At 67.7% G+C, this 25,241-nt stretch overlaps 3 protein-coding genes across 3 annotated transcripts in view; 1 reads left to right on the top strand and 2 right to left on the bottom strand.

Annotated features, from left to right (window-relative positions):
* The window catches only part of LOC124090918 (nuclear pore membrane glycoprotein 210-like), a 29,293-nt gene extending 16,744 nt beyond the window's left edge, over positions 1 to 12,549 (top strand). Inside the window, exons 14-27 of the mRNA XM_058578489.1 lie at positions 325 to 405; positions 1,837 to 1,995; positions 3,131 to 3,222; positions 4,544 to 4,718; positions 5,812 to 5,987; positions 6,569 to 6,789; positions 7,192 to 7,298; positions 8,765 to 8,888; positions 9,127 to 9,273; positions 9,396 to 9,799; positions 10,150 to 10,366; positions 11,151 to 11,246; positions 11,340 to 11,423; positions 12,449 to 12,549. Of these exons, the coding sequence (XP_058434472.1) occupies positions 325 to 405; positions 1,837 to 1,995; positions 3,131 to 3,222; positions 4,544 to 4,718; positions 5,812 to 5,987; positions 6,569 to 6,789; positions 7,192 to 7,298; positions 8,765 to 8,888; positions 9,127 to 9,273; positions 9,396 to 9,799; positions 10,150 to 10,366; positions 11,151 to 11,246; positions 11,340 to 11,423; positions 12,449 to 12,549 (2,184 nt within the window). The remainder of the gene's footprint in view (positions 1 to 324; positions 406 to 1,836; positions 1,996 to 3,130; positions 3,223 to 4,543; positions 4,719 to 5,811; positions 5,988 to 6,568; positions 6,790 to 7,191; positions 7,299 to 8,764; positions 8,889 to 9,126; positions 9,274 to 9,395; positions 9,800 to 10,149; positions 10,367 to 11,150; positions 11,247 to 11,339; positions 11,424 to 12,448) is intronic.
* A 9,452-nt stretch (positions 12,550 to 22,001) lies between these two features.
* LOC131424096 (uncharacterized) lies at positions 22,002 to 22,863 on the bottom strand. The gene is made up of 2 exons (XM_058578488.1): positions 22,465 to 22,863; positions 22,002 to 22,373 (listed from the first exon to the last, which is right to left on the bottom strand). The coding sequence occupies exons 1-2, from the start codon at positions 22,861 to 22,863 to the stop codon at positions 22,002 to 22,004; spliced, it is 771 nt and encodes a 256-aa protein (XP_058434471.1).
* A 497-nt stretch (positions 22,864 to 23,360) lies between these two features.
* Positions 23,361 to 25,145, bottom strand: LOC131424095 (basic proline-rich protein-like). Its single transcript, XM_058578487.1, has 2 exons — positions 24,260 to 25,145; positions 23,361 to 24,130 (listed from the first exon to the last, which is right to left on the bottom strand). Exons 1-2 carry the CDS (start codon positions 25,143 to 25,145, stop codon positions 23,361 to 23,363), a joined length of 1,656 nt encoding a protein of 551 aa, XP_058434470.1.
* Positions 25,146 to 25,241: the final 96 nt, after the last annotated feature.

The raw sequence follows: 25,241 nt of genomic DNA, 5'->3' as shown, positions 1-25,241 counted from the left end.
GCGCAGGTCAGCAGGCCACTGAAGTGGGCATTTGGTCAGATCAACAGAAGCATGGAGATGAGAATGTGGGAGTATATGCAGTCTGTTCTCACCGCACCCTGTGGCTCCTGTGTGCCTGCCTGTGTCCTGAGTCAGGGAGAAGGACGAGCTGGATTTGGGGTTGAGTGGACCTAGAGACCTGTCCTGCGAGGGCCACCCGCTGAGAGAACAGGCCCCAGCAAGCCTGCCATGCTAACATGGGTCAGCTGTGCCGCTAGGCCTCGAGGCTCAGGGGCCAGATGGGGACTTTGAAGGGCCCGCAGCCTGAGCCCAGTCTCTTCCCAGGACCTGGTGGAGCTAGAGGTGGTGCAGCTGCGGGCGGTGAGGATCCGCGCACCCATCACGCGCATGAGGACGGGCACCCAGGTGAGGACCAGTCGGGATGGGGCTCCGTGTTCTGGTTCTGACGAAGCCATTGTGAGGGCACTTCCCTGGGCCAGAGCCACGTGTCCATGGTGCCCAGCTTAGGCTCGGTTCTGGGCCTGGAGTGGGGTGGGCATGCAACACAAGCATAGCGTCTCCCCTTGGGGTCCACCTGGCCTCCTCCCTGAGGGCGAGGCTGCCCATCCCCCACCTTGGGTAGCACCTGGATAGCAGGAGCCCCTACCCCGTGCACCTGTGAGGTTGGCCGGTGAGCGATGGACGTGGATACCCCAAGTCCTGTGCACAGCCAGGGCTGCTGTCCTTGGCACCCAGGAGGCCTGCTTCCCAGAGCCCCTGCCAATACCAAGACCTAAGAGTGCCCTCGTCCTTCATGTGAAGCGCCCCGTGGGTGCAGGGGCCTGTGTGTCCTCCCATGCACCTGGGGTTGTCCCCAATGTCCCCAGCATCCCCAGGGCGAGTCAGACAGTTCTCAGGCCTGTGCAGCTGGTTGTGGGTGTGGCTAGCACTGCGTGTCCCCAGTCTGCCACCTGGAGTCGGGCTGGGGGCCAGCTGGTGGCCGGCTCACCTACGCCTGCCCACAGGCTGAAGGAGCCGGGCTGCCAGTGTCCACGCCCCACAAGGCCTGGGAGGGTCAGCAGGAGGGTGCGGACCTCGGCAGCATGGGCTGAGTGGCCAGGGGTGTCCGCAGGCCTCCTGCAGCCCCAGGGGTCTTTCCAGAAATGGACCTGGCCATGCACAGCCCCTGGCAGGGAGGGACAGGCCGGTCCCCGGTGGTTGGACTATCTGGTGTTTGGTCATGGCTCCCAGAACCTATGTCCGGCCTGGGGTGGACATGGGCAGATAGGCAGAGCTCCAGGAGGAGGGTCCCCAGCCTGGGTGCGTGGGTGCTCACAGGCCCGGCTCTCTCACCGCCAGATGGCCGTCTATGTCACTGGGATCACCAACAACCAGAGCCCTTTCTCCTTTGCAAACGCCGTGCCAGGCCTGACCTTCCACTGGTCGGTCACCAAGCGCGACATCTTGGAGCTCCGCGGACAGCACCACTAGGTAGGGCCCAGTGTGCCTCCCGGAGGGCGGGCGGCCTCATCGCCCCGGGGGCCTGTCCCAGGGCAGGGGACACAGGGCCCGCTGCAGGACACACTGTGGCTTATCACAGACGTCCTGCAGTGGGCCCTGTGGGGGACCCCACAAAACCCAGCAGCCCCCACATAACACTCCCACGCACACACAGGGCTCCAGGCCCCGCTCAGTGACCCCGCGTCCCAGGCACCATGCAGAGTGGCCGGTGGCCTTGTGTGGGTGACTGCCGTCTGTGTGGCCCTGGGTCAGCAGATCTGACCCCGGCCGAGGGCAGTGGCCTTGGGGAAGAGGGTGCCCCCAGGCCTGTCCCTGAGCCCGCTCTCTGCCTTCCAGGCGTCCGTCCAGCTGCCCTCGCAGTACAACTTCGCCATGAGCCTGCTCGGCCGGGCGAAGGGCCGCACGGGGCTGAGGGTGGTGGTCAAGGCCCTGGACCCCTCAGCGGGACAGCTGCACGGCCTTGCCAAGGAGCTCTCGGACGAGATCCAGGTCCAGGTACTGACGGGACACAGCCGTGAGGGCAGCAGACAGCGCAGGGGCCTGGCCCAGAGCTCCTGGGCCCCTGGTGTGGGGGACCCTCGCTGCACTGAGGGGCTGCGCCTGCCTGGGGAGGACGGGCAGAGGGGGTGGTGTCACCCTGGGGGGAGCCCAAGGGTGGTGTCGCCAGACTGCATGGAGGGACTCTGCCGGTGGCAGGGTTGGCTGCAGATCTGAGCAGCAAAGGCCTGGTGACCGGGAACAGCCTGTGGGTTCCAGGAACAGCAGCTGGGCCTAGTTCAGGAGAGGGCGGGGCCTGCTCAGGGGAGGGTGGAGCCTGCTCAGGGGAGGGTGGAGTCTGCTCAGGGGAGGGCGGAGCCTGCTCAGGGGAGGGTGGAGTCTGCTCAGGGGAGGGCGGAGCCTGCTCAGGGGAGGGTGGAGCCTGCCCATGGGAAGGTGAGGCCTGCTCAGGGGAGGGCAGGGCCTGCTCAGGGGGAGGGTGGAGCCTGGCTCAGGGGAGGGTGGAGTCTGCTCAGGGGAGGGTGGGGCCTGGTTCAGGGGAGGGTGGAGCCTGCTCAGGGGAGGGTGGAGCCTACTCAGGGGAGGGCGGAGCCTGCTTAGGTGGTCAGGGGCCCTGCTTGTGGTCAGGGGTCAGGCCTTGGGTGGGGCCTCATGACACAGGACCAGCTGCCTGGAGGGCAGGGAGCCAGCTGCCCTATGTGGTCTGGAGAGGGAATGTAGGTGGTGGGCTCCCTAGGAGTCCTGCTGCCCCTGTGTCCTCCAGGAGCCCTCGAGCATGGCAGAGGGGAGGGAGCTGGATGGGCCACAGCAGAGAGAGAGGCTTGTTCTGAGATGGTGACAGGGACAGGATGTCTCAGTGGCGGGGGTCCCCTGAGCAGGACGCCGGGCCTGATCTCCCTGCTGTGGAGTCTCCTGTGACGGGGGCCGAGGCCGAGGCCGAGGGTGAAGCCGGGTGGCCCAGCTCCCACGGGGTGCAGACAGCTGCTGCTCCTGGGCTGGGCCACCAGCCCCATCGTGTCCCCAGCCATGGGGCAGATAGTCTGCAGTTGGTCTCGTCCTGGCCCCCAGCCCCCACTTGTGGATAAGGGGACTCAGGCGTGCCGTGGGAGACCCAGCTCACCCTCTTTCCCAGGTTTTCGAGAAGCTGTGGCTGCTGAACCCCGAGATAGAAGCAGAACAAATATTAATGTCCCCCAACTCGTTTATCAAGCTCCAGACAAACAGGTACGTGTCCCGGCTCCTGTTCACAGCAGGGCTGGGAGCTGCCCCCCCATGCCCATCTGGACACCACGGGGCCTTCTGGGCACTGGGCTGGACCTGGGCGGCCACTGCCCATCTCTGGCCTCCTCCGGGGCCGCCCGCCTACCGCAGTCTAGAAACATCTCCCACTCACGGGGGAAGCTCGGGGTTGAAAAGGGGAACAAGTTCCAACTTGGACTGTTAAATATTTCAAATGACTCAGAAGCGGAGCCCATGAATTAACCAGAGTGGCCTCACCTGGGACCAGGTCAAGTGCGCCTCGCAGCCTTGCCCAGACCCGCAAGGACAAAGCTGCCCTGTAATGAGGTCCCTGGGCAGTGGCCATGCACATTAACGTCTGAAAAGTGCACCTTTAAAGGTTCTGAGCAGGCGTGATTCCCACCTGACCCTCACAGGGACAGGGACACTTTTCCTAAGGAGCATTTGCGCTTAAGTGGCAGTTGCTAAGGGCCCGGGGGCCGAGTTCCATGTTTTATGAACGCACACCCAGGGAGTGTTCAGCCGGAAGTAACTCAGTGCCCAGCACTGTGCTAGGCCCCAGGAATGCAGGCAGAGGTGGATGGCACGAGGTGACATCAGGTGACAGCAGGCGTCCTGCAGGAGCCCACCAAGAAAGGGGCCACACGGCCAAGCCAGGGCTCAAGTAAGAGCTGCTGGCCCCCAGATTTAGGGGAGCCGCGGCCCAGATCACCTGGAGGGCTGGCCGCAGAGGAGAGGGCACAGGACACCACAGGACGTCCCCTGGCTCAGTGCCTGCTGACGCTGTCCGTGACCCCTCTCAGGGTCCAGTGAGCAGCCCCAGAAATAGGACGGGGCACTCGGCCTCCCCTTTCAGAGCTGACGAAACCGAGGCCAGAGAGAAGGCGGAGGAAGCTCTAGACCACCTCGGACCTGTCCCCACCTGGATCCTGTCCCCACCAGGGTCCTGTCCCCGCCCCAGTCCTGCCCCCGCCCCGCACTCTCCACCGCACCAGGCGGCCTGACCTCAGTGACCGTTAGCTGCAGAAGCCATCTTTACCCATAAATGACCGTGTCGCTGATGCAACCGTCCTCAGGGTCTGTCGCCCGCTGCCCGCTGACCCCACGGCCACTCTGAGGAGTGCGTGGCCATGTTGTCTTCAGAGCCACAGGCTTTCTGGCTTAGGTCTCCTGGGGGTGGCTGACGAGGCTGCCGACGGCGACAGCACACGCTGCACTGCAGGCAGATGGTCGATCTCGAGGCATCGACCAGGGCCGTCCCCCACCCCCGCAGCCATCTGCAGAAACAGATGTCTTCTTCCCCAAGGGACGGTGCCGCGGCTCTTTGCTACCGTGTCCTGGAGGGGCCTGAGAAGGTTCCCGTCGTGCATGCCGATGAGAGGGGCTTCCTGGTGTCCGGCTCTGTGATCGGGACGTCCACTGTCAAAGTGACCGCTCAGGAGCCTTTCGGGGCCAACCAGACCATCATCATTGCCGTGAAGGTGGGTGGCACTTGGCCCTGTTTTGGATAACAAAATCTAAAGCTCAGAGGCACGTTTTTCCTCTTTCTGGTGTAAAACTGGTTCACCCAGCCGGGGGCCTGCGGTGCACATCTGTGATCCCGGGAGCTCAGGAGGCTGAGGCAGGAGGATCGCCAGTTGGAGGCCAGCCTCAGCAACTTAGCAAGGCCCTGAGCGACTCAGGGAGACCCTATCTCTAAATAAAATACAAAAAGGGCTGGGGATGGGGCTCAGGGGTTAAGCACCTCTGGGTTCAGTTTCCCAGTACCAAAAAAAAAGAAAATGTGTTCACTCTCCAGCTGTAAACCGTGGGTAGGGATTTACGTAAGAGTCACCCAGGGACAAATCCTGGGCAGGTGTGTGGCTGTTGGAGCCAAAGACCCCAAGAGGTCACCGATTCTACCCACCTTGTTTCATAGATGGGAAACAAGTCCAATGAGGGCCTGGATCAGCCCGGGGGCCCAGGGCTGGTGCCCCGTCCCCCCGGCCCAAGGGTACACTGCCTGACGTGCCTGATCCCTAACGTGGCCACCCCTGGGAGTGGAGCCCCTGCGGGGGCCACCCAGGGAAGAGCGAGGTCGATCCTGGACCAAACACTGTGCACTTGCCGGGGACCCCCCACGATACTTTCAAGCTCATGAAAGTGGTTAAGTGCTCATCCTGTTTCAGCACGCACGTGCTGAGCGCTAACTATACCAGCCACTGCCTCCCGGGACTTTGCGGTGACTTTGGACTGGGGAGGGGTGGCTTTGTGACCAGGAGGTTTCTGCCTGGGATCCAGAGAGATTTGTTGAGTTGCGATTTATGGGACTCGGGTTCCTCCGTCACCTGGGGCTCCTCTCTGACCCAAGGGGCATTGTTCCTGCCTCACGTGCCCCAAGAGCCAGGTGACAGCCGGTGGTGCTTAAGCAACGAGCACAGCACTCTGGTCTCTCCAGGTCCTGATGTGGGTGTCCTGGGTGGCACCCGGGGGACTTGGCCTGCACGGTTGGTGGCGGGAACTGGGTCATAGGCCTGGCGCTCTGGAGGCCCGTCCCCGGCTCAAGGGTGTCATCATATTGCACCTGTCCTCCAGGTGTCCCCCATCTCCTACCTGAGGATGTCCATGAGCCTGGTCCTGCACACCCAGGACAAGGAGGCCCTGGTGGCCCTGCCTCTGGGGATGACCGTGACCTTCACCGTCCACTTCCATGACCACTTTGGAGATGTCTTCCACGCGCACAGTTCGGTCCTCAGCTTTGCCACCAACAGGTAGGGTGTGGGTGACACTGTTGTCACAGCCCCACCCGGGGTGCCCCTGGTTCCACCCGGTGTGGCGACAGGTGGGGACTTGGGCTCAGCCACCAACAGGACCCAGTGCTGTCCAATTCAAATCTGTTTTTATTTTGGGGTCACTCGTGGTTTCCCAGGGAGGGGCCACCTTGCCTGGCGGAGGGAGCAGACCGTCTCCAGGGTCTGGGGGAGCAGAGGGAGCATCCTGCCGGTGGTGACCACTGCAGCCTGGGCTTCCCACGGCCGGTGGCCGAGCTGGCAGAGTGGGGCCTTAGGAGACACGGGCACCAGCTGCCCTCTAAGCGCCAGCCGTTTAGCGCGCCCGTCACGCCACGTGGCAGGCACAGTGTCACCGGTGCACAGAGGGGACGTGGCGAGGCTGTCCCACAGCAGAGGCCTTCTCTGGGGGTCACTCTCCTCCTGGCCGCGGCTTCCCTTCTGGGTGTGGGGTGGCGGTGCTGGCCCTGGGTGGCCAGGGGCTGTGGCCTATGTCCTGCAAGGCGCGAGGAGGCCTGCGAAGCCCTGGGACTCCCTCCAGCTGAGCGCCTCCCTGTCCCCAGAGAGGACTTCGTGCAGGTCACCAAGGGCACCACCAACAACATCTGCGTACTGCGCACGGTCAGCGTGGGCCTGACGCTGCTGCGCGTGTGGGACCCCGAGCACCCCGGCCTCTCCGACTACGTGCCGCTGCCCGTCCTGCCGGCCATCGCTCCAGAGCTGCCCGGCACCGTGGTGGTCGGGGATGTCCTCTGCCTGGCCACTGCGCTCATGGGCCCCAAGGGTGAGAGTTCCAACCAGGGCGGTCTCGGGGTCACCGCGCCTGCCAGGGTGGGAGGGGGACCCTGGGGTGCCCTGAAGGGGTCAGGAAGGCCACCAGAGGGCCACATAGGCCATGTTGGCTTTGGAGATGTACCTGCCTGGTAGCAGGGCCACTCCCTAGTGGGCGCCTGGGGAGGGTGGCCCTGGGGACAGTTCCCCTGGTGACGGCACCCCTGGGGACGGTCTGCTGGGCAGCCACAGTCCATAGAGCAGGTGTGCCAGAAGGGGCCACCAGGACGTGGCCACGGAGGCGGGCAGGGAGGCTGAACCACAAGGCCCCTCGTGGGCAGGGGTCAGGAAGAGGTCATGGGCGGCCGGTCCTCTGTGGGGGGGGGGACGGGTGACATGGGGCCTCTCCTCCCAGGTGCCCCAGGAACCTGGAGCTCTTCAGCCGACAGCATCCTCCAGGTCGACCCCAAGACGGTGATGGCCGTGGCCCGGGACGCGGGGTCCGTGACGGTGCACTACGAGGTCCCCGGGCACCTGAGGACCTAAAAGGAGGTAGGGCAGTGGGCGCCGGGCCTGGCCCACCCTCCGCGGGCAGCGGCGCCCTGGCCTATGGCTGGGAACGCCTGTCCTTTAAACCAGTACCGTGTGTCCAGGGGTCGGCCAGGACCTGGGTCCCCAAACCTGCAGGTGCTCAGTCAGGTCCCTCACGTGCTACGGCACAGTGTGACCTGTGGCCTGTGCAGCCCTGCGTCCACTCTGAGTCGTCCCCGGGTGGCTGGTGACAGCAGGGAAGCACTGTGTGCCCTGTGACCATGCTGTGCTGTTCAGGGGGGACAAGACCCCCGGGCCTCCTCCCCAGAGGCCGCTCCTCTCAGGGGAATCTTAGAAAGACACGCAGGCCACCGAGGCCGCCTGAGTCACCGAGGCCACCTGAGCTGCCTGAGGCCACTGAGGCCACCTGAGGCCACCAAGGGAAGCTCAATGATGTGACGTCACCAACAGAGTGAAGCCACAAGGTCACCTTCAGAGCCTTCTAGAGGCAGCAACCCTTTGGCTCCGTGTTTCTGTCCGGCTGAGGACAGGTCAGCGTGGACCCCGGTGGCACATTAGTGCCATGCCTGGGTGGCCAAGGACTGGGCGTGTCCTGCCTCCTGGAAGGGCCCAGCAGGCAGGTCCCGGGGCGCAGGGCCCTGGGTGGCTGCTGGAAGGAGGGCTGCACGTCCTGGGCCTGGCCGGTCTCTGGTCAGATCCTGGAGGCGTGAGGTCTGGGCAGCTGGTCCCGCGGCTGAGCGCAGGTGGCCTCAGGGAGCAGGGCTGGGGTGACCCTGTCCACGTGGCTGACCAGGCGCCCACGGCCCTTCCTGAGGGGAGCCGGGGCAGGGGGTGGGCACCACAGTGGGGGTCACAGGGGGTCCAGGTGGGGTCGCACCTCCACGTGGGGCTGCCAGGAAACCTGGGGCCTCCTGTGTCCCCGAGGGTGGGCGGGACACGGGCTGGGCGCAGGGCTGGGGACGAGGCCCAGCCACAGGCATCAAGTGGGACACGGACTGGGGCGGAGCCAGGGCCAGGAGTGCTGTCCGGGGCTGTGGTGGTCAGCCCTGTCCAGCTGGCCCCTGGGGACCTGGAAGGAGGCAGTGCCTGGGCTCTGGGGTCAGTGTGGCCTCTGCCTGTGGCCTTCAGTGGGGGTTGATGACTCCGAGTAAAGGACAGGAGACTAAAGTGGGTCCTCTTTGCTGCGAGGTCAGGTCAGGAGCTCCTGACTGGTGTGTCATCTGGGTGTCACAGGTGCCATGAGGTCGAGAGGGGCGCAGGCCGGGTCATGAGGTCCAGCGGACTGAGTGTACGCTGTGCTGGCCGGGTGGACAGGCCTTGGTCCTGTTGTCACCTGGGGCCAGGTGTCCTCAGGCCGCAGGCTCAGGAGGGGTCACGGGGGGCCCAGCATGGATGGCCAGCGGGCGGCTCTTCACCAGCTGCCTCGCCCTCCACAGATCGTGGTCAGTGTCCCCCAGAGGATCGTGGCCCGGCGTGTCCACACAGCCCAGGCCAGCTTCCAGGAGGCCACAGCCTCCAGAGTGACCATCACCGTGGGAGACAGAAGCTCTAACCTGAGAGGTCCATGCCGTGGGGAGGTGGATCCCAGTGTCCCTGAACCCAGAGGCCACCCAGAGCCTAGGACCCCACGGCTGGGCAGGTGCTCTGCCTCCAAGCTGCGCCTGGCCAGCTGTTCCCACCCAGGGGACACTCTGCTCCTGGCCGACACCTTCGCCTCCCTGGGGCCCACCTGTCCCTTGCCTTGGGTGGCCGGGTGTGGTGGCCGCTGGCCAGGCCTCCTGACTCCGCCCGTCTGCAGGCGAGTGCTCCGCTGCCCAGGGGGCGGCCATCCCGGCTCTGGGGCCCGAGGCCCTCCTCAGCTGCCATCTTCGGTTCCAGCAAGACGTCTTCGACCTCCCAGTGACAGACGTGTTCTCGGCCGAGCCGGACTTCGACGTCACACTGGGTGAGCCAGGGCTGAGGGGCTCTGCCCACCGCCTTGGGCTGCCCAGTGGTCATGGCCTGGCTCACCACTGTCCAGCCTGGCCCAGGGCCCTCCTGGGAGTCCGTCCTGTGTGGTGCCACCAGGGCCAGGCCTCTGTCGCTTCTGGGCCCACAGGAGGCTGGCCTTCAGCCACCGCCGCACCCGCAGGACGGTGCAGGGTCAGGAGAGTCAGGGACAGGGTGGGGTGTCAGCGCAGGTAGGGGACAGGGACAAGCAGGACACCCCTGTCTCCGCAGGCCAGTACCTCTGCTCGGTCACCATGCACAGGCTGACCGACGGGCAGCTGAGGCACTTGAGCTCGAGGAGGACACCCCTGGTGGTCACAGCCTCGGTGGCCGGGGGCCAGACGTCTGTGGAGCAGGTGGGGGCCGAGGTGCCCTTCAGCCCTGGGCTCTACGCTGACCAGACTGAGATCCTCCTGAGCAACCACCTGTCCAGCCGCGAGGTCAAGGTCTTTGGGGCCGCGGAGATCCTGGACAGCTTGGAGGTGAGCGGAGGGGTCGGGGCGGACGCAGGGACCACAGTCGGACTTCACGTTGACTACCCGGGTGGTGACCGTCCCCAGCCCTTTTTATATTTTATTTACAGACAGGGTCTCGCTGAGTTGCTCAGGGCCTCACTAAGCTGCTGAGGCTGGCCTCCACCTTGCGATCCTCCTGCCTCAGCCTCCCGAGCTGCTGGGAGGACAGGCGTGGGCCACTGCACCTGGCTTGGTTTTGCAGAGTTTTTAAAAAATTTTATGTATTACTCGTTTGTTGGTTGGTTTGTCTGTCCATGTGCTGGGTCCCCCGGCCAGTGGCTCTGTGGAGCGTCCCTGCAGCCTGACGTCTCTCCCAGGTCAGGTCCGGGTCCCCCGCTGTGTTGGCCTTCGCGAAGGAGAAGAACCTGGGGCTGCCCAGTTTCATCACCTACACGGTCGGCTTCTCGGACCCCAGGGCGGGCAGCCAGGGCCCTCTGTCCACCGCCCTGACCTTCTCCAGCCCTGCCACTAACCAGGCCCTCACCATCCCGGTGACGGTGGCCCTGGTGCTGGATCGCTGTGGGGCTGGTCCTTGTGAGTGTCGGGACGGGACGTCACGGGAGGGACCTGGGGGGCAGGGGCAGGGACGGCCAGCGTGGTCTTGGGGGTCAGTGGAAACCTGTGGTCAGATGCAGACTTGGAGGGTCCTAAGTGCAGGGTGTCCCTCGAGGTGACAGTCACCTTTTTAGGGTACCGAGGACTGAACTCCGGCCCCTGCGACCCCCCCCCCAGTGTTTTATCCAGAGTCGGGGTCACTAGGTGCCTGGGCCCGCTGAGGCCCTTGGTGGGCCTGGGTCCCCGCAGTGGCCATGTGACCCCACAGGCCCTGGCTTCTTGTCCACCTGTGACCCCCCACGGCCCCCACTCCGGCCACAGCATCCTCCTCCCGGGGGGCCCTGGCCAGCGTCCTCCCCTCCTGGGACCCGCCCTCCTGAGCCATTTCTGGCTCCCAAACCCCTCGACCCTCTTGTCCCCGGACACCATTGCCAGAGCCGCCTGTCATGGGCAGCGTGACGATGGCTCGGCTTCCCACGGGTCTCGCCAGCTGGCCAGGCCTCGAGGCTGGACTCCTGGCCTCCTTGCCTCCCTGCCTCCTCAGCCACGAGGTGCGTCCTGGGCCGGCCCTGGGCCAGGTCACCACGGGAAACCTCCCACCTAGAGGGGACGCAGGGTGGACTCTGAGCGGGTCTCCTGCCCTGGTGGCCCTGCTGGACATCCTGGGGCCGGCAGACACTGGCAGGCCACCCTCCAGATGGGCGGGGCTGGCGGGGGCCTGGGGTGGCCCTGGCCTGGCCTTGCTGACGGTGTCCCCGCGCAGATGGGGCCGGTCTCTTCCATCACCTCCTGGACTCCTACCAGGCCCTGTTCTTCTCGCTCTTCACCCTGCTGGCCGGGACGGCCGTCACCGTCATAGGTGAGCCGGGGGGTGCCGTGGGGTGTCGCGGGGGTGCCGCCTGCCCTACCCTTGCTGACCGTACTGACCACGCTGACCCGCCTGCCCTCGCAGCCTACCACACGGTCTATGGGCCCCGGGAGCTCACTGGCCCCGTGGTCCTCACGCCCCGAGCCAGCCCTGGGCACAGTCCCCACTGTGAGTAGTCCCCGCCATGGGCAGACTGGGGGGTCCCTGAGCCCCAGGGCCGGGCTGTGGGGGTGTGGGGGACAGCCCCGGGCTCCTGCCCATGCTGGCCCAGGTGTCCACTCTGGGACTGCCTCGTGGGACCCAAGTCAGGCAGGGGGTCCGGGCAGTACTGAGGGGTCCCCCAGAGGGAGAAAGGGCAAAGCCTATTCCTTTGACAACCCCTCCGTCTCCGAGGGACCTGAGACCTGGTGGCCCTACAGGCCTGGTGACCCCACAGGCCTCCAGAGGCACATCCTTTTGGGAGCATCATCTAACGGGGTTGCAGTGCCCATCCTGTGCAGCTGTTCACGGCACCCCTTTCTGGGTCCAGGCTCCCCTTCGCCGCCCAGGGGCCCCCGTCCAGGCTTGGCCCTGGGCAGCTGCGGGTGGAGGCTGGGGAGTGGACTTTTTGAACGAGGGCAGAGTTTCATAGAGAGAAGCATTTTCCTTGGAAGTAAGATGCCACACATGTCCTGGCCCCTGGAATCACAGCCCCTGCCCTGCCACGCCTCTCACCTGTGACGCGGGACCTAGGAGAGCCACCGAGCTCTCGATGACACACTTCCCTTACAGCCATACCTGCAGTAGGCTCTCACCTCTTCCCACCTGGAAGAGTGCTTCTGTCTACAGAAGTACATCCTCTTCCAAAAACCCAGGGACCCCTGGAAGCCTGTCCACACCCCAGCGGGTTAGTGGGGAAATAAGCCAGGGGCTCCCTTTACAGGGGGTGAGCCCCTGAGTAGGAACAGGAGACACAGGGGCACCCTGCACAGCTGCACAGGTTGGGCACTGCACAATCTCAACGACCGCCCTCTCCACATCATACCCCTGAGGATCTCCCTTTGCTGCCTCCTGGAGGCCTCAGGCCTCATCAGGAAAGTGTCCTAGGCATGCAGCAGGCACTTCATAAATGCTTCTTTTGGCTTAAGAGGGTTGAAGACATGTCTACTCCCCCAGAGGGTCCCTTGCTCACTCTCTCTCTCCCTCCTCCCTAGATCCAGCGGCCTCCTCTCCGGCCTCCTTCAATGCCCTGCCTCCTGGTCGCAGAGGCAGCCCCCGCTCGGGGCTCTGGAGCCCAGCCTACGCCTCCCACTAGCTCCTGAGCGCCCCGTGGGTAGGAGCCCGCGGTCAGTGTGCTGTGTCCCTCCTCCTTCGAGCCCCGCGGCCCACTCCGTGCAGCCACCAGGAGCCTGTACACCCTCGTGTTTGTATTCCTTGCCGCTAAAAAGCGCTGCGTCCTCAGAACCTTGGGCCGTGGCAAGGCGAGTCACCCGCGTGTCACCCTCGTGGTCTCAGGGAAGGGCTCTCTGGTGACGCTGGGGCTTGTGGGGCGCCTGGCCTGTGTGTCTCCTCCCCGTGAAGACTCTCCCTGTGGCTGCTGCTACGACAGGCCGGGGACAGCAGTGTCCTGGGCCAGCCCCGCCCACCTCAGGAACTGTCCCCAGCCACGACCAGGAGCCGAGCCAGTTGGACGCCTGAGCCCAGAGCCAAGCACCTGGGGCGGCTCCGTCCCCTCCGGGGGCCACTGTGACAGTGGCTCTGCGTCTTTGTAGAAACTCCTGGTTCCGCGTGACCTCTGCCCCCCAGGACAGCCTGAGCCCGTCCCTGGAGTGTCCTTGAGCCCCCATGGGGCCTTCTGCTGTCCCTTTAGCACAGAGACCCAGCGTCCCTGCCGCTCCTGTGCCACGCTCAATACCTCGGCCCACCCGAGCCAGACACAGCTGCGGTGTCCCCAGCTGCAGTGTCCCCCAGCTGCAGTGTCCCCCCGCCATGGTGTCCCCTCCTGCCTGAGATCCCCTCCCCCGCCCCGCACTGCCGCCGGGCAGCCTCCTGGAGGCCCCGAGCCCACCCTGGCCTCGAGGAGGCTGGGCGGCCACCCAGGACCTGCCCTCCAGGAGGGGACTCCACCAGAGGACAGCTCAGACCCTGCTGTACCCAGTGCCCGCTCCAGGTCTGGGGCCAGGGAGGGCAGGCCCTGGATCCAGGCTGTGCACCGTGCGCCTGGAGCCAGCCACACCTGCACGCCACATGTCTGCTGAGTGCTCAGCCTCTGAGGCCCACCATGGGGCTGGGAACAGCACTGACTGCTCTGCAGCTGGGGACGGAGACCTTTGTGCCTTGCCTGTTACTTGAGCTCACACTGACGACCTGGATGTCGCGGAGCCCGGCTCCTGGTGTGGTCAATAAAGTTCTGTGGTTGTTCTCACGAGGGCTGTGGTCACTGCGGGGCTGCCCGCGTCCTGTCGCCGGAGCCCGGGCGAGCCCAGGCCACTGTGGCCAGGGTATCCTTCCTTAGGGAACCCAGCTGGGGACAGGAGCCAGCGGCTCTGCGCGGGGGGACGGGCCTGCCCTTCTGCCACCACGTCATCCAATGTCAACTGAGCATGTCCCCTTGCCATGGCCCCCGCCTGCTTGGCCCCTGCTGATCTCCATGGCCTGGACATCCCCGGCCACGCTGCCCTCCTCGCCCCTGACCCTCGGCAGCTCCTGGGCCCTCCTGCTCCCCGCCTGGCCAAGGGGCCTCTGCTGCCCACTGTCCCTGAGGTCCATCCCCATTTCTTCCCAAGGGTCTGAGCTCCACCTGCCTTGGAGCTGAGCCAAGATCCCCAGGACACCTGGTTCCCCACCCTCTTTGCCGCTAGACGTCAACAGGTGACCACGTGGTGGTCACGGTGAGCAGAAGTGACCATGGACATCTGGCGGAAAGACGGTGTCCTCACCTGGCGCCCACCTGGCAGCCAGTCCCGGGAGCCCTCTCTGGCTTCCCCACGGCCTCCTTCAGAACAGCAGCTGGGGTGCCACCGTCCTCCTCCTGGGCTGGGTCTGTCCCCGGGCTGAGTGCTGCCCTACCGCCTCCCCGGGCCCATTTCACAGAGGAGAAGACTGAGGGTCAGAGTGGGCAAGCGCCCAGGCCAAGCAGCCAGGCTGGAGGGTCTGAGGGACCAGCCCTGCCTCCTGCCCACTCCCGGATGGGGGTGGGGAGCGGAACTGCTGGGGTCACAGGGGCCTCCCATGGAAGGGGCCCCGCTCAGACTCCTGGGCAGCAGGGCTGCCCCTCCACCCGCCTGCACTCGCCATCCCACGTCCCCTCCAGGCGGGAGGTTCCCTCCGTGACCTGGCACAGGGCCGGCCCAGGACGTGCCTCGTGCCTGAGGAGGCAGGGAGGCCTGGTCAGCAGCCCAGCCTCGAGGCCAGGCCAAGTGCCTCACACCTGTGAGGCAAGCACTCTGCCTCTGAGTCACAGCCCCAGCCCCAAAGTTTTTATAAGAAAAAAATATTTCATCAGGTGACGCTCACCTGTCATCCCAGTGGCCCGGAGGCTGAGGCAGGAGGATCCCAAGTTCAAAGCCAGCCTCAGCCACTTAGTGAGGCGCTGAGGCAACTCAGCGAGACCCTGTCTCTAAATAAAATCTAAAAAGGGCTGGGGATGGGGCTCCGTGCTTAAGCACCCCTGGGTTCAATCCCTGGTACCAAGAAATAAAAGAAAAAGAAAAATTATTTTCCTAAGAAAAAATGCTCTCACGTCACGACCACCTCCCCAACCCCTTTTAATTTATTTTTTTCAATTTTGAGACAGAGCCTCGCTAAGTCGCTGAGCTTTCAATCCTCCTGCCTCAGCCTCCCGAGTTGCTGGGGTGACAGGTGTGCACCCCCCGTGCCCAGCAAGAAAATAATTTCTAAGAGAATTTTCCCATAAAGTTATTTTATAGGGTTGGGGCTGGGGCTCAGTGGTAGAGTGCTCGCCTAGCCCATGTGAGGCCCTGGGTTCAATCCTCAGCACCACATAAAAATAGATTAATTAATTAAAGGTATTGCATCCAACTACAATTAAAAGAAAATAATTTTTTAAAAAGGGACTGTGGGACCCTGTCTATCCTCTCTCTTTGCTTTTGAACTCATGATGTAACCAGGAAGCCATTCCATCTTGGCCTGGGCCCTCCAGAACCATGGGCCCAAATAAACCTTTTTTCAATTTTCTCAGGTAATCCATTACAGTAATGCAAAGCTGACTAATAGAGGTGCAGAGGCGGGAGTTTCTCTAGAAGTAGAATTACTGGGTCATGGCACATGCCCATTACCAATTTGGTAGATGCTACCACATTTGCAAAGCATTGTATCAGTCTGCACACCCACCAGCTGGGGACGAGATTTTGTTTCTACCACTCTTGCCAACACACAATATCGCCATATGTGTGTGTTTATCTTTACTGGTTTGGTAGATGGAAATTAGAATTTTATGAGTGATTTAAATTCCTTGATGGTACAAAAAAGGATGAGCTTTTATTTGTTTATTGATCATTCCTGTTTCCCTCTGAGCGCTATCTGCTCTCCATCCAAATGTTTATTTTTTTAAGCTATTTCTTTGTCAGAGCCAAAGAGAGATCTAAAACAGCTTCACGTGCCCGGCTTAGCATTCGATGTATCAGTTAACTATCGCCGTGTAACAAATGTCTCCCCCAAATCAATATCTGGTGTCAGCTGACATTCAGGCCGAGTTTCAGCTGAGAGCACCTTGCCCATGTGTCCCTCCTCCTCCTGTCTCCCATGGTGACGACAAAGGTGCCAGAGATTGTGTGGAAACACTGGTCACCTCTGGAGGGTGAGGCCGGGAGGGGCATGTTGTCCTCATTCACAGTGAAGCCCTTCATTCAACTGGACAATGGGAGCCATGCGTCTGAATCCAGAACCAAAGGTTGGAGGGACAGAGGCCACCTGTGAGGAGCTATAGTGTCACAGGTAGATGGTGCTGAAGGTGGGTGAAGACTCAAGGTCAGGGCTCTCGTGGGTTGGCATCTCTTCCTGGTTCATGGATTTATATATATATTGGCACCAGGGATTGAACTCAGGGGCACTCGACCACGGAGCCCCGTCCCCAGCCCTATTTTGCATTTTATTTACAGACAGGGTCTCGCTGAGTTGCTCAGGGCCTCAATCAGTTGCTGAGGCTGGCCTCCAACTTTTGATCCTCCTGTCTCATCCTCCCGAGCTGCTGGGATGACAGCCATGAGCCGACATGCCCGTCTCCTGATTGATATGGATTTGTGGACTGTGTTGGACCCCTCTGGGAAAGGATGGTAGAAGATTTGACAATGATTGAGCACCATGTTTGCTCATGACTGTGCTGGAGCTTATTACACCCACAGAGCAAACTGATGGAGGCTACTATTTGATGTTTTTATATAGAGTTAGTTGCTGATTTTATTTAGAGACAGGGTCTCCCTGAGTTGCTTAGGGCCTCGATGTTGCTGAGGCTGGCCTCCAATTTGCGATCCTCCAGCCTCAGCCTCCAGAGCCGCTGGGATGACAAGCCATACCACTGTGGGCAGCCAGCATGGATCTTAGAAGCCCCCAGAGGCCCATGTCCTAAGGGCTCGGTGGCCGTTCTGGGGCACTACTGGGAGTTGGTGCTAGTGAGAGGACTGTCCTTGGGGATGTGCTTTCAAAGGGCATAGTGGCCCTGGCGGGAGCATGAGGTGTGACAGAAGGGGGCTCTGCCGTGGTGCTGTCCCGCAGGCTCAAACAGGAGGCCTGGGGACCCTGGACCAAGTCCAGGAACCTGTGAGCCCAAATTAGCCTTCGTCCTTGCAGCTGGTTAACTTGGGTCTCCCTCCTGTGGCAGGAGGCTGGCTAGCAGATGGAGTGGGCATGGGGACCGGCGTGGCTCAGTGCACGCGGCCCTGGGCTGGATCCCAGGACCAAGAAAAAGCAAAAAAAACAGCGACAGCAACACAGTGGTCAGCTCCTGTGTCGAGGACCCTGGGCAGTGTGGTCAGGAGCAAGTGCTAGGTGCTGGATGCTCGTGAACTTGGGCGGGGCTGGGCGCGGGTCAGCGCTCACCTAGCCCATGATTCCTGGGCTCCATCCACCAAGCCACGCGGGGCGGGGGGGGGGTGGGGGGGGGGGAGGGGGGTGGTCGGCTTGTTGGGGTGGGGGTCGGCGTCGGGGTCGGCGGGGGGCGGGTCGGCGTCGGGGTCGGCGTCGGGGTCGGCGTGGGGATGGCAGCCAGGGTGGCTGCGGCCGCCTCGGCCTCGTTCCCGGCCGCCACGGCCTTGTTCGCCACTTCGTTATTCCCCCGAGGTATGGCAGCGGCGGGGGTGGGGGTGGGGGGTCGGCGGGGGGCGGGGTCGGCGGGGTTGGTCGGTGTCGGCGTCGGGGTCGGCCTGTGGGTGGCAGCCAGGGTGGGTGCCTTGGCCTCGTTCCCGGCCGCGGCGCTTCGTTGTTCCCCCGAGGTAAGGCAGCAGCGGGAGGGGGGTCGGTGGGGGGGGGTCGGGTTGGGGTGTGGTGTACGGTGTCGGCATCGGTAGGGGGGGTCGGCGGGGGCGGGGTCGGCGGGGTGGGTGGGCGGCGGAGTGGGGGTGGCAGCCAGGGTGGCGGCCTCGGCCTCGTTCCCGGCCGCAGCCGCTTCCTTATTCCCCTGAGGTAAGGCAGCGGCGGGGGGGGGGGGTCGGCGTGCGGGGGGGGGTCGGGGGTCGGAGGGGGGGGTCGGGTTGGGGGGGTGTTGTTCGGTGTCGGTGTCGGCATCGGTGGGGGGGGTCGGCGGGGGGCGGGGTCGGCGTCGGAGTGGGGGTGGCAGCCAGGGTGGCAGCCAGGGTGGCGGCCTCGGCCTCGTTCCCGGCCGCGTCCGCTTCGTTATTCCCCCGAGGTAAGGCGGCGGCGGGGGGGGGGGTCGGGGGGGGGGGGGTCGGGTTGGGGGGGGGGTGGTCGGTGTGTCGGCATCCTTGGGGGGTCGGCGGGGGGCGGGGTCGGCGGGGTGGGTGGGCGTCCGCGTCGGCGTCGGAGTGGGGGTGGCAGCCAGGGTGGCGGCCTGGGCCTCGTTCCCGGCCGCAGCGGCTTCTTATTCCCCCGAGGTAAGGCAGCGGCGGGGGGGCGGGTGGGGGGGGGCGGCGGGGGGGGTCGGGTTTGGGGGGTGGTGGTCGGTGTCGGCATCGGTGGGGGGTGTCGGCGGGGGGCGGGGTCGGCGGGGTGGGTGGGCGTCGGCGTCGGCGTCGGAGTGGGGGTGGCAGCCAGGGTGGCGGCCTCGGCCTCGTTCCCGGCCGCAGCCGCTTCCTTATTCCCCTGAGGTAAGGCAGCGGCGGGGGGTCGGGTGGGGGGGTCGGGGTTGGGGGTCGGGTTGCGGGGTGGTGGTCGGTGTCGGCATCGGTGGGGGGGTCGGCGGGGGGCGGGGTCGGCGGGGTGAGTGGGCGTCCGCGTCGGAGTGGGGGTGGCAGCCAGGGTGGCAGCCTCGGCCTCGTTCCCTTCCGCCTGCGTTATTCCCCCGAGGTAAGGCAGCGGCGGGGGGGGGGGGGGCGGGGGGGGTTCGGGTTTGGGGGGTGGTGGTCGGTGTCGGTGTCGGCATCGGTGGGGGGGTCCGCGGGGGGCGGGGTCGGCGTCGGAGTGGGGGTGGCAGCCAGGGTGGCGGCCTCGGCCTCGTTCCCGGCCGCAGCCGCTTCCTTATTCCCCTGAGGTAAGGCAGCGGGGGGGGGTCGGCGGGGGGGGGTTCGGGTTGGGGGGGGTGGTCGGTGGGGTTGTCGGCATCGGTGGGGGGGTCGGGGGGCGGGTCGGCGTCGGAGTGGGGTGGCGCAGGTGGCAGCCAGGGTGGCGGCCTCGGCCTCGTTCCCGGCCGCAGCCGCTTCGTTATTCCCCGAGGTAAGGCAGGGGGGGGGGGTCGGCGGGGGGGGGTTCGGGTTGGGGGGGGTGGTCGGTGTCGGTGTCGGCATCGGTGGGGGGGTCCGCGTGGGGCGGGGTCGGCGTCGGAGTGGGGGTGGCAGCCAGGGTGGAAGCCAGTGTGGCAGCCTGGGCCTCGTTCCCGGCCGCAGCCGCTTCCTTATTCCCCCGAGGTAAGGCAGCGGCGGGGGGGGGGTCGGCGGGGGGGTTCGGCGGAGGGGGGGTCGGGTTGGGGTGTGGTGTACGGTGTCGGCATCGGTGGGGGGGGTCGGCGGGGGGCGGGGTCGGCGGGGTGGGTGGGCGTCGGCGTCGGAGTGGGGGTGGCAGCCAGGGTGGCGGCCTCGGCCTCGTTCCCGGCCGCGGCCGCTTCATTTCCCCGAGGTAAGGCAGCGGGCGGCGGTGGGGGGGGTCGGCGGGGGTTGGGGTTCGGGTTGGGGGGGTGGTGGGTGGTCGGTGTCGGCATCGGTGGGGGTGGTCGGCGGGGTGGGTGGGCGTCGGCGTCGGAGTGGGGGTGGCAGCCAGGGTGGCGGCCTCGGCCTCGTTCCCGGTCGCGTCCGCTTCGTTATTCCCCGGAGGTAAGCAGGGGGGGGGGGTCGGCGGGGGGGGGGTCGGTTTGGGGGGGGGGTGGTCCGTGTAGGTGTCGGCATCGGTTGTGGGGGTCGGGGGGGGTCGGCGTGGGGGGGTTCGGGTTGGGGGCGTGGTGTTCGGTGTCGGTGTCGGCATCGGTGGGGGGGTCGGCGGGGGGCGGGGTCGGCGTCGGAGTGGGGGTGGCAGCCAGGGTGGCTGCCTTGGCCTCGTTCCCGGCCGCGGCCGCTTCGTTTTTCCCCCGAGGTAAGGCGCGGCGGGGGGGGTCGCGGGGGGCGGGGTCGGCGGGGGGGTGGGCGTCGGCGTCGGAGTGGGGGTGGCAGCCAGTGTGGCGGCCTCGGCCTCGTTCCGGCGCAGCGCTTCTTATTCCCCGAGGTAAGGCAGGCGGGGGGGGTCGGCGGGGGGGGGTCGGGTTGGGGGGGTGGTGTCGGTGTCGGCATCGGTGGGGGGGTCGCGGGGGCGGGGTCGGCGTCGGAGTGGGGGTGGCAGCCAGGGTGGCAGCCAGGGTGGCGGCCTTGGCCTCGTTCCCGGCCGCGGCCGCTTCTTATTCCCCCGAGGTAAGGCAGCGGCGGGGGGGGGGGGTCGGCGGGGGGGGGTCGGGTTGGGGGTGGTGGTCGGTGTCGGCATCGGTGGGGGGGTCGGCGGGGGCGGGTCGGCGGGGTGGGTGGGCGTCGGCGTCGGAGTGGGGGTGGCAGCCAGGGTGGCGGCCTCGGCCTCGTTCCCGGCCGCAGCCGCTTCCTTATTCCCCCGAGGTAAGGCAGCGGCGGGGGGGGGGGTCGGGGGGGGGGTTCGGGTTGGGGGGTGGTGGTCGGTGTCGGTGTCGGCATCGGTGGGGGGGTCGCGCGGGGGCGGGGTCGGCGTCGGAGTGGGGGTGGCAGCCAGGGTGGCGGCCTCGGCCTCGTTCCGGCCGCAGCCGCTTCGTTATTCCCCGAGGTAAGGCAGGGGGGGGGTCGGGGGGTCGGGTGGGGGGGGGTCGGCGGGTGGGGGTCGGCGTCGGTGGTGGGCGGCGGTGGCTGTTCCGGTGTCGGCAGTCGGTGGGGGGGGGTCGGGGGGGGGTCGGGTGGGGGGGTGGTGTCGTGTCGGCATCGGTGGGGGCGGGGTTGGCGTCGGAGTGGGGGTGGCAGCCAGGGTGGGTGCCTTGGCCTCGTTCCCGGCCGCGGCCGCTTCGTTATTCCCCCGAGGTAAGGCCGCGGCGGGGGGGGGTCGGCGGGGGGGGGGTCGGGTTGGGGGGTGGTGGTCCGTGTCTGTGTCGGCATCCTTGGGGGGTCGGCGGGGGGCGGGGTCGGCGGGGTGGGTGGGCGTCCGCGTCGGCGTCGGAGTGGGGGTGGCAGCCAGGGTGGCGGCCTCGGCCTCGTTCCCGGCCGCAGCCGCTTCGTTATTCCCCCGAGGTAAGGCAGCGGCGGGGGGGGGGGGTCGGCGGGGGGGGGTCGGGTTGGGGGGGTGGTGGTCGGTGTCGGCATCGGTAGGGGGGGTCGGCGGGGTGGGTGGGCGTCGGCGTCGGAGTGGGGGTGGCAGCCAGGGTGGCGGCCTCGGCCTCGTTCCCGGCCGCAGCCGCTTCCTTATTCCCCTGAGGTAAGGCAGCGGCGGGGGGGGGGGTCGGCGGGGGGGGGTCGGGTTGGGGGGGTGGGTGTGCGGTGTCGGCATCGGTGGGGGGGTCCGCGGGGAGCGGGGTCGGCGTCGGAGTGGGGGTGGCAGCCAGGGTGGCAGCCAGGGTGGCGGCCTTGGCCTCGTTCCCGGCCGCGGCCGCTTCGTTATTCCCCCGAGGTAAGGCAGCGGCGGGGGGGGGGTCGGCGGGGGGGGGTTCGGGTTGGGGGGGTGGTGGTCGGTGTCGGTGTCGGCATCGGTGGGGGGGTCGGCGGGGTGGGGTGGCGTCGGCGTCGGAGTGGGGGTGGCAGCCAGGGTGGCGGCCTCGGCCTCGTTCCCGGCCGCAGCCGCTTCGTTATTCCCCCGAGGTAAGGCAGCGGCGGGGGGGGGGGTCGGCGGGGGGGGGTCGGGTTGGGGGTGGTGGTCGGTCGGCATCGGTGGGGGGTCGGCGGGGGGGGGTCGGCGGGGTGGGTGGGCGTCGGCGTCGGAGTGGGGGTGGCAGCCAGGGTGGCGGCCTCGGCCTCGTTCCCGGCCGCAGCCGCTTCCTTATTCCCCTGAGGTAAGGCAGCGGCGGGGGGGGTCGGCGGGGGGGGTCGGGTTGGGGGGGTGGGGGGTGTCGGTGTCGGCATCGGTGGGGGGGTCGGCGGGGGCGGGTCGGCGGGTGGGTGGGCGTCGTCGGAGTGGGGGTGGCAGCCAGGGTGGCGGCCTCGGCCTCGTTCCCGGCCGCGCGCTTCGTTATTCCCCCGAGGTAAGGCAGCGGCGGGGGGGGGGTCGGCGGGGGGGGGTCGGGTTGGGGGGGGTGGTCGGTCGGTGTCGGCATCGGTGGGGGGGTCGGCGGGGTGGCGGGGTCGGCGTCGGAGTGGGGGTGGCAGCCAGGGTGGCGGCCTCGGCCTCGTTCCCGGCCGCGGCCGCTTCGTTATTCCCCCGAGGTAAGGCAGCGGCGGGGGGGGGTCGGCGGGGGGGGGTCGGGTTGGGGGGTGGTGGACGGTGTCGGCATCGGTAGGGGGGGTCGGCGGGGGCGGGGTCGGCGGGGTGGGTGGGCGGCGTCGGAGTGGGGGTGGCAGCCAGGGTGGCGGCCTGGGCCTCGTTCCCGGCCGCAGCCGCTTCCTTATTCCCCCGAGGTAAGGCAGCGGCGGGGGGGGGGGGGGGGTCGGCGGGGGGGGGGGTCGGGTTGGGGGTGGTGGTGGTCGGTGTCTGCATCGTTGGGGGTTGTCGGCGGGAGGCGGAGTCGGAGGGGTGGGTTGGCGTCGGCGTCGGAGTGGGGGTGGCAGCCAGGGTGGCGGCCTCGGCCTCGTTCCCGGCCGCAGCCGCTTCTTATTCCCCCGAGGTAAGGCAGCGGCGGGGGGGGGGGGGGGGTCGGCGGGATTGGGGGGTCGGGTTTGCGGGGTGGTGGTCGGTGTCGGCATCGGTGGGGGGGTCGGCGGGGCGGGTCGGCGGGGTGGTGGCGTCGCGTCGGAGTGGGGGTGGCAGCCAGGGTGGCGGCCTCGGCCTCGTTCCCGGCCTCAGCCGCTTCCTTATTCCCCCGAGGTAAGGCAGGGGGGCGGGGTCGGCGGGGGGGGGTCGGGTTGGGGGGTGGTGGTCGGTGTCGTGTCGGCATCGGTGGGGGGGTCGCGGGGGGGGGGTCGGCGTTGGAGTGGGGTGGCAGCCAGGGTGGCAGCCAGGGTGGCGGCCTCGGCCTCGTTCCCGGCCGCGGCGCTTCGTTGTTCCCGCGAGGTAAGGCAGCAGCGGGAGGGGGGTCGGTGGGGGGGGGGTCGGGTTGGGGGGGTGGTGGTCGGTGTCGGCATCGGTGGGGGGGTCGGCGGGGGCGGGGTCGGCGGGGTGGGTGGGCGTCCGCGTCGGCGTCGGAGTGGGGGTGGCAGCCAGGGTGGCGGCCTCGGCCTCGTTCCCGGCCGCAGCCGCTTCCTTATTCCCCTGAGGTAAGGCAGCGGCGGGGGGGGGGGGTCGGCGGGGGGGGTCGGGTTGGGGGGGTGGTGTGGTGTCGGCATCGGTGGGGGGGTCGGCGGGGGGCGTGGTCGGCGGGGTGGGTGGGCGTCGGCGTCGGAGTGGGGGTGGCAGCCAGGGTGGCAGCCTCGGCCTCGTTCCCTTCCGCCTGCGTTATTCCCCCGAGGTAAGGCAGCGGCGGGGGGGGGGGGCGGCCGAGGGGGGTTTCGGGTTTGGGGGGTGGTGGTCGGTGTCGTTGTCGGCATCGGTGGGAGGGTCCGCGTGGGGCGGGGTCGACGTCGGAGTGGGGGTGGCAGCCAGGATTGCGGCCTCGGCCTCGTTCCCTGTCGCAGCCGCTTCCTTATTCCCCTGAGGTAAGGCAGTGGGGGGGGGTCTGCGGGGGGGGGTTCGGGTTGGGGGGGTGGTGGTCGGTGTGGTTGTCGGCATCGGTGGGGGGGTCCGCGGGGGGCGGGGTCGGCGTCGGAGTGGGGGTGGCAGCCAGGGTGGCAGCCAGGGTGGCGGCCTCGGCCTCGTTCCCGGCCGCGGCCGCTTCGTTATTCCCCCGAGGTAAGGCAGCGGCGGGGGGGGGTCGGCGGGGGGGGGGGCGGGTTGGGGGGGTGGTGGTCGGTGTCGGTGTCGGCATCGGTGGGAGGGTCGGCGGGGGCGGGTCGGCGGGGTGGGGCGTCGGCGTCGGAGTGGGGGTGGCAGCCAGGTGGCGGCCTGGCCTCGTTCCCGGCCGCAGCGCTTCTTATTCCCCGAGGTAAGGCAGCGGCGGGGGGGGGGTCGGCGGGGGGGGGTCGGGTTGGGGGTGGTGGTGGTGTCGGTGTCGGCATCGGTGGGGGGGTCGGCGGGGGCGGGGTCGGCGGGGTGGGTGGGCGTCGGCGTCGGAGTGGGGGTGGCAGCCAGGGTGGCGGCCTCGGCCTCGTTCCCGGCCGCAGCGGCTTCTTATTCCCCCGAGGTAAGGCAGCGGCGGGGGGGGGGGGGTCGGCGGGGGGGGGTCGGGTTTGGGGGTGGTGGTCGGTGTCGGCATCGGTGGGGGGGTCGGCGGGGGCGGGTCGGCGGGGTGGGTGGGCGTCGGCGTCGGAGTGGGGGTGGCAGCCAGGGTGGCGGCCTCGGCCTCGTTCCCGGCCGCGTCCGCTTCGTTATTCCCCCGAGGTAAGGCAGCGGCGGGGGGGGGGGTCGGCGGGGGGGGGTTCGGGTTGGGGGGGTGGTGGTCGGTGTCGGTGTCGGCATCGGTGGGGGGGGTCGGTGGGGGGCGGGGTCGGCGTCGGAGTGGGGGTGGCAGCCAGGGTGGCGGCCTCGGCCTCGTTCCCGGCCGCGGCCGCTTCGTTTTTCCCCCGAGGTAAGGCCGCGGCAGGGGGGGGGCGGCGGGGGGCGGGGTCGGCGGGGGGGGTGGGCGTCGGCGTCGGAGTGGGGGTGGCAGCCAGGGTGGCGGCCTCGGCCTCGTTCCCGGCCGCAGCCGCTTCTTATTCCCCTGAGGTAAGGCAGGGCGGGGGGGTCGGCGGGGGGGGGGTTCGGGTTGGGGGGGTGGTGTTCGGTGTCGGTGTCGGCATCGGTGGGGGGGTCGGCGGGGGGCGGGGTCGGCGTCGGAGTGGGGGGGGGTGGCAGCCAGGGTGGCGGCCTGGGCCTCGTTCCCGGCCGCAGCCGCTTCGTTATTCCCCCGAGGTAAGGCAGCGGGGGGGGGGGGGGTCGGGCGGGGGGCGGGGGAGGGGGGGTCGGGTTGGGGGGTGGTGGTCGGGGTGGGTCGGCGGGGGGGTCGGTAGGGGGGGTCGGCGGGGGCTGGGTCGGCGGGGTGGGTTGCCGTCGGCGTCGGAGTGGGGGTGGCAGCCAGGGTGGCGGCCTGGGCCTCGTTCCCGGCCGCAGCCGCTTCTTATTCCCCCGAGGTAAGGCAGCGGCGGGGGGGGGGGGGGGGGGTCTGCGGGGTGGGGTCGGGTTGGGGGTGGTGGTCGGTGTCGGCATCGGTAGGGGGGGTCGGCGGGGGCGGGGTCGGCGGGGTGGGTGGGCGTCCGCGTCGGAGTGGGGGTGGCAGCCAGGGTGGCGGCCTCGGCCTCGTTC

This window comes from Marmota monax, unplaced genomic scaffold (genome assembly GCF_021218885.2).
Source record: "Marmota monax isolate L192 unplaced genomic scaffold, Marmota_monax_Labrador192_F-V1.1 WCK01_AAM20220418_F8-fsc00999, whole genome shotgun sequence".
Lineage (NCBI taxonomy): Eukaryota > Metazoa > Chordata > Mammalia > Rodentia > Sciuridae > Marmota > Marmota monax.
Note: the sequence above shows the minus strand (reverse complement) of the source record. Positions and strands in the feature narration are given on the sequence as shown.

Excerpts from the sequence above, each read along its gene's own strand:
- LOC131424096 (XM_058578488.1), bottom strand. The coding sequence starts at position 22,863 with ATGCCGACACGACACCGACCACCACCCCCCAACCCGACCCCCCCCCGC. Across the intron at positions 22,374-22,464 it reads CGCCGACAACCCCCAACGAT|GAAGCGGCTGCGGCCGGGAA; the intron begins GCAGACACCGAC and ends CGGGGGAATAAG.
- LOC131424095 (XM_058578487.1), bottom strand. The coding sequence starts at position 25,145 with ATGCCGACACCGACCACCACCCCCAACCCGACCCCACCCCGCAGACCC. Across the intron at positions 24,131-24,259 it reads ACCCCCACTCCGACGCCGAC|AAGCCGCTGCGGCCGGGAAC; the intron begins GCCCACCCACCC and ends CGGGGGAATAAG.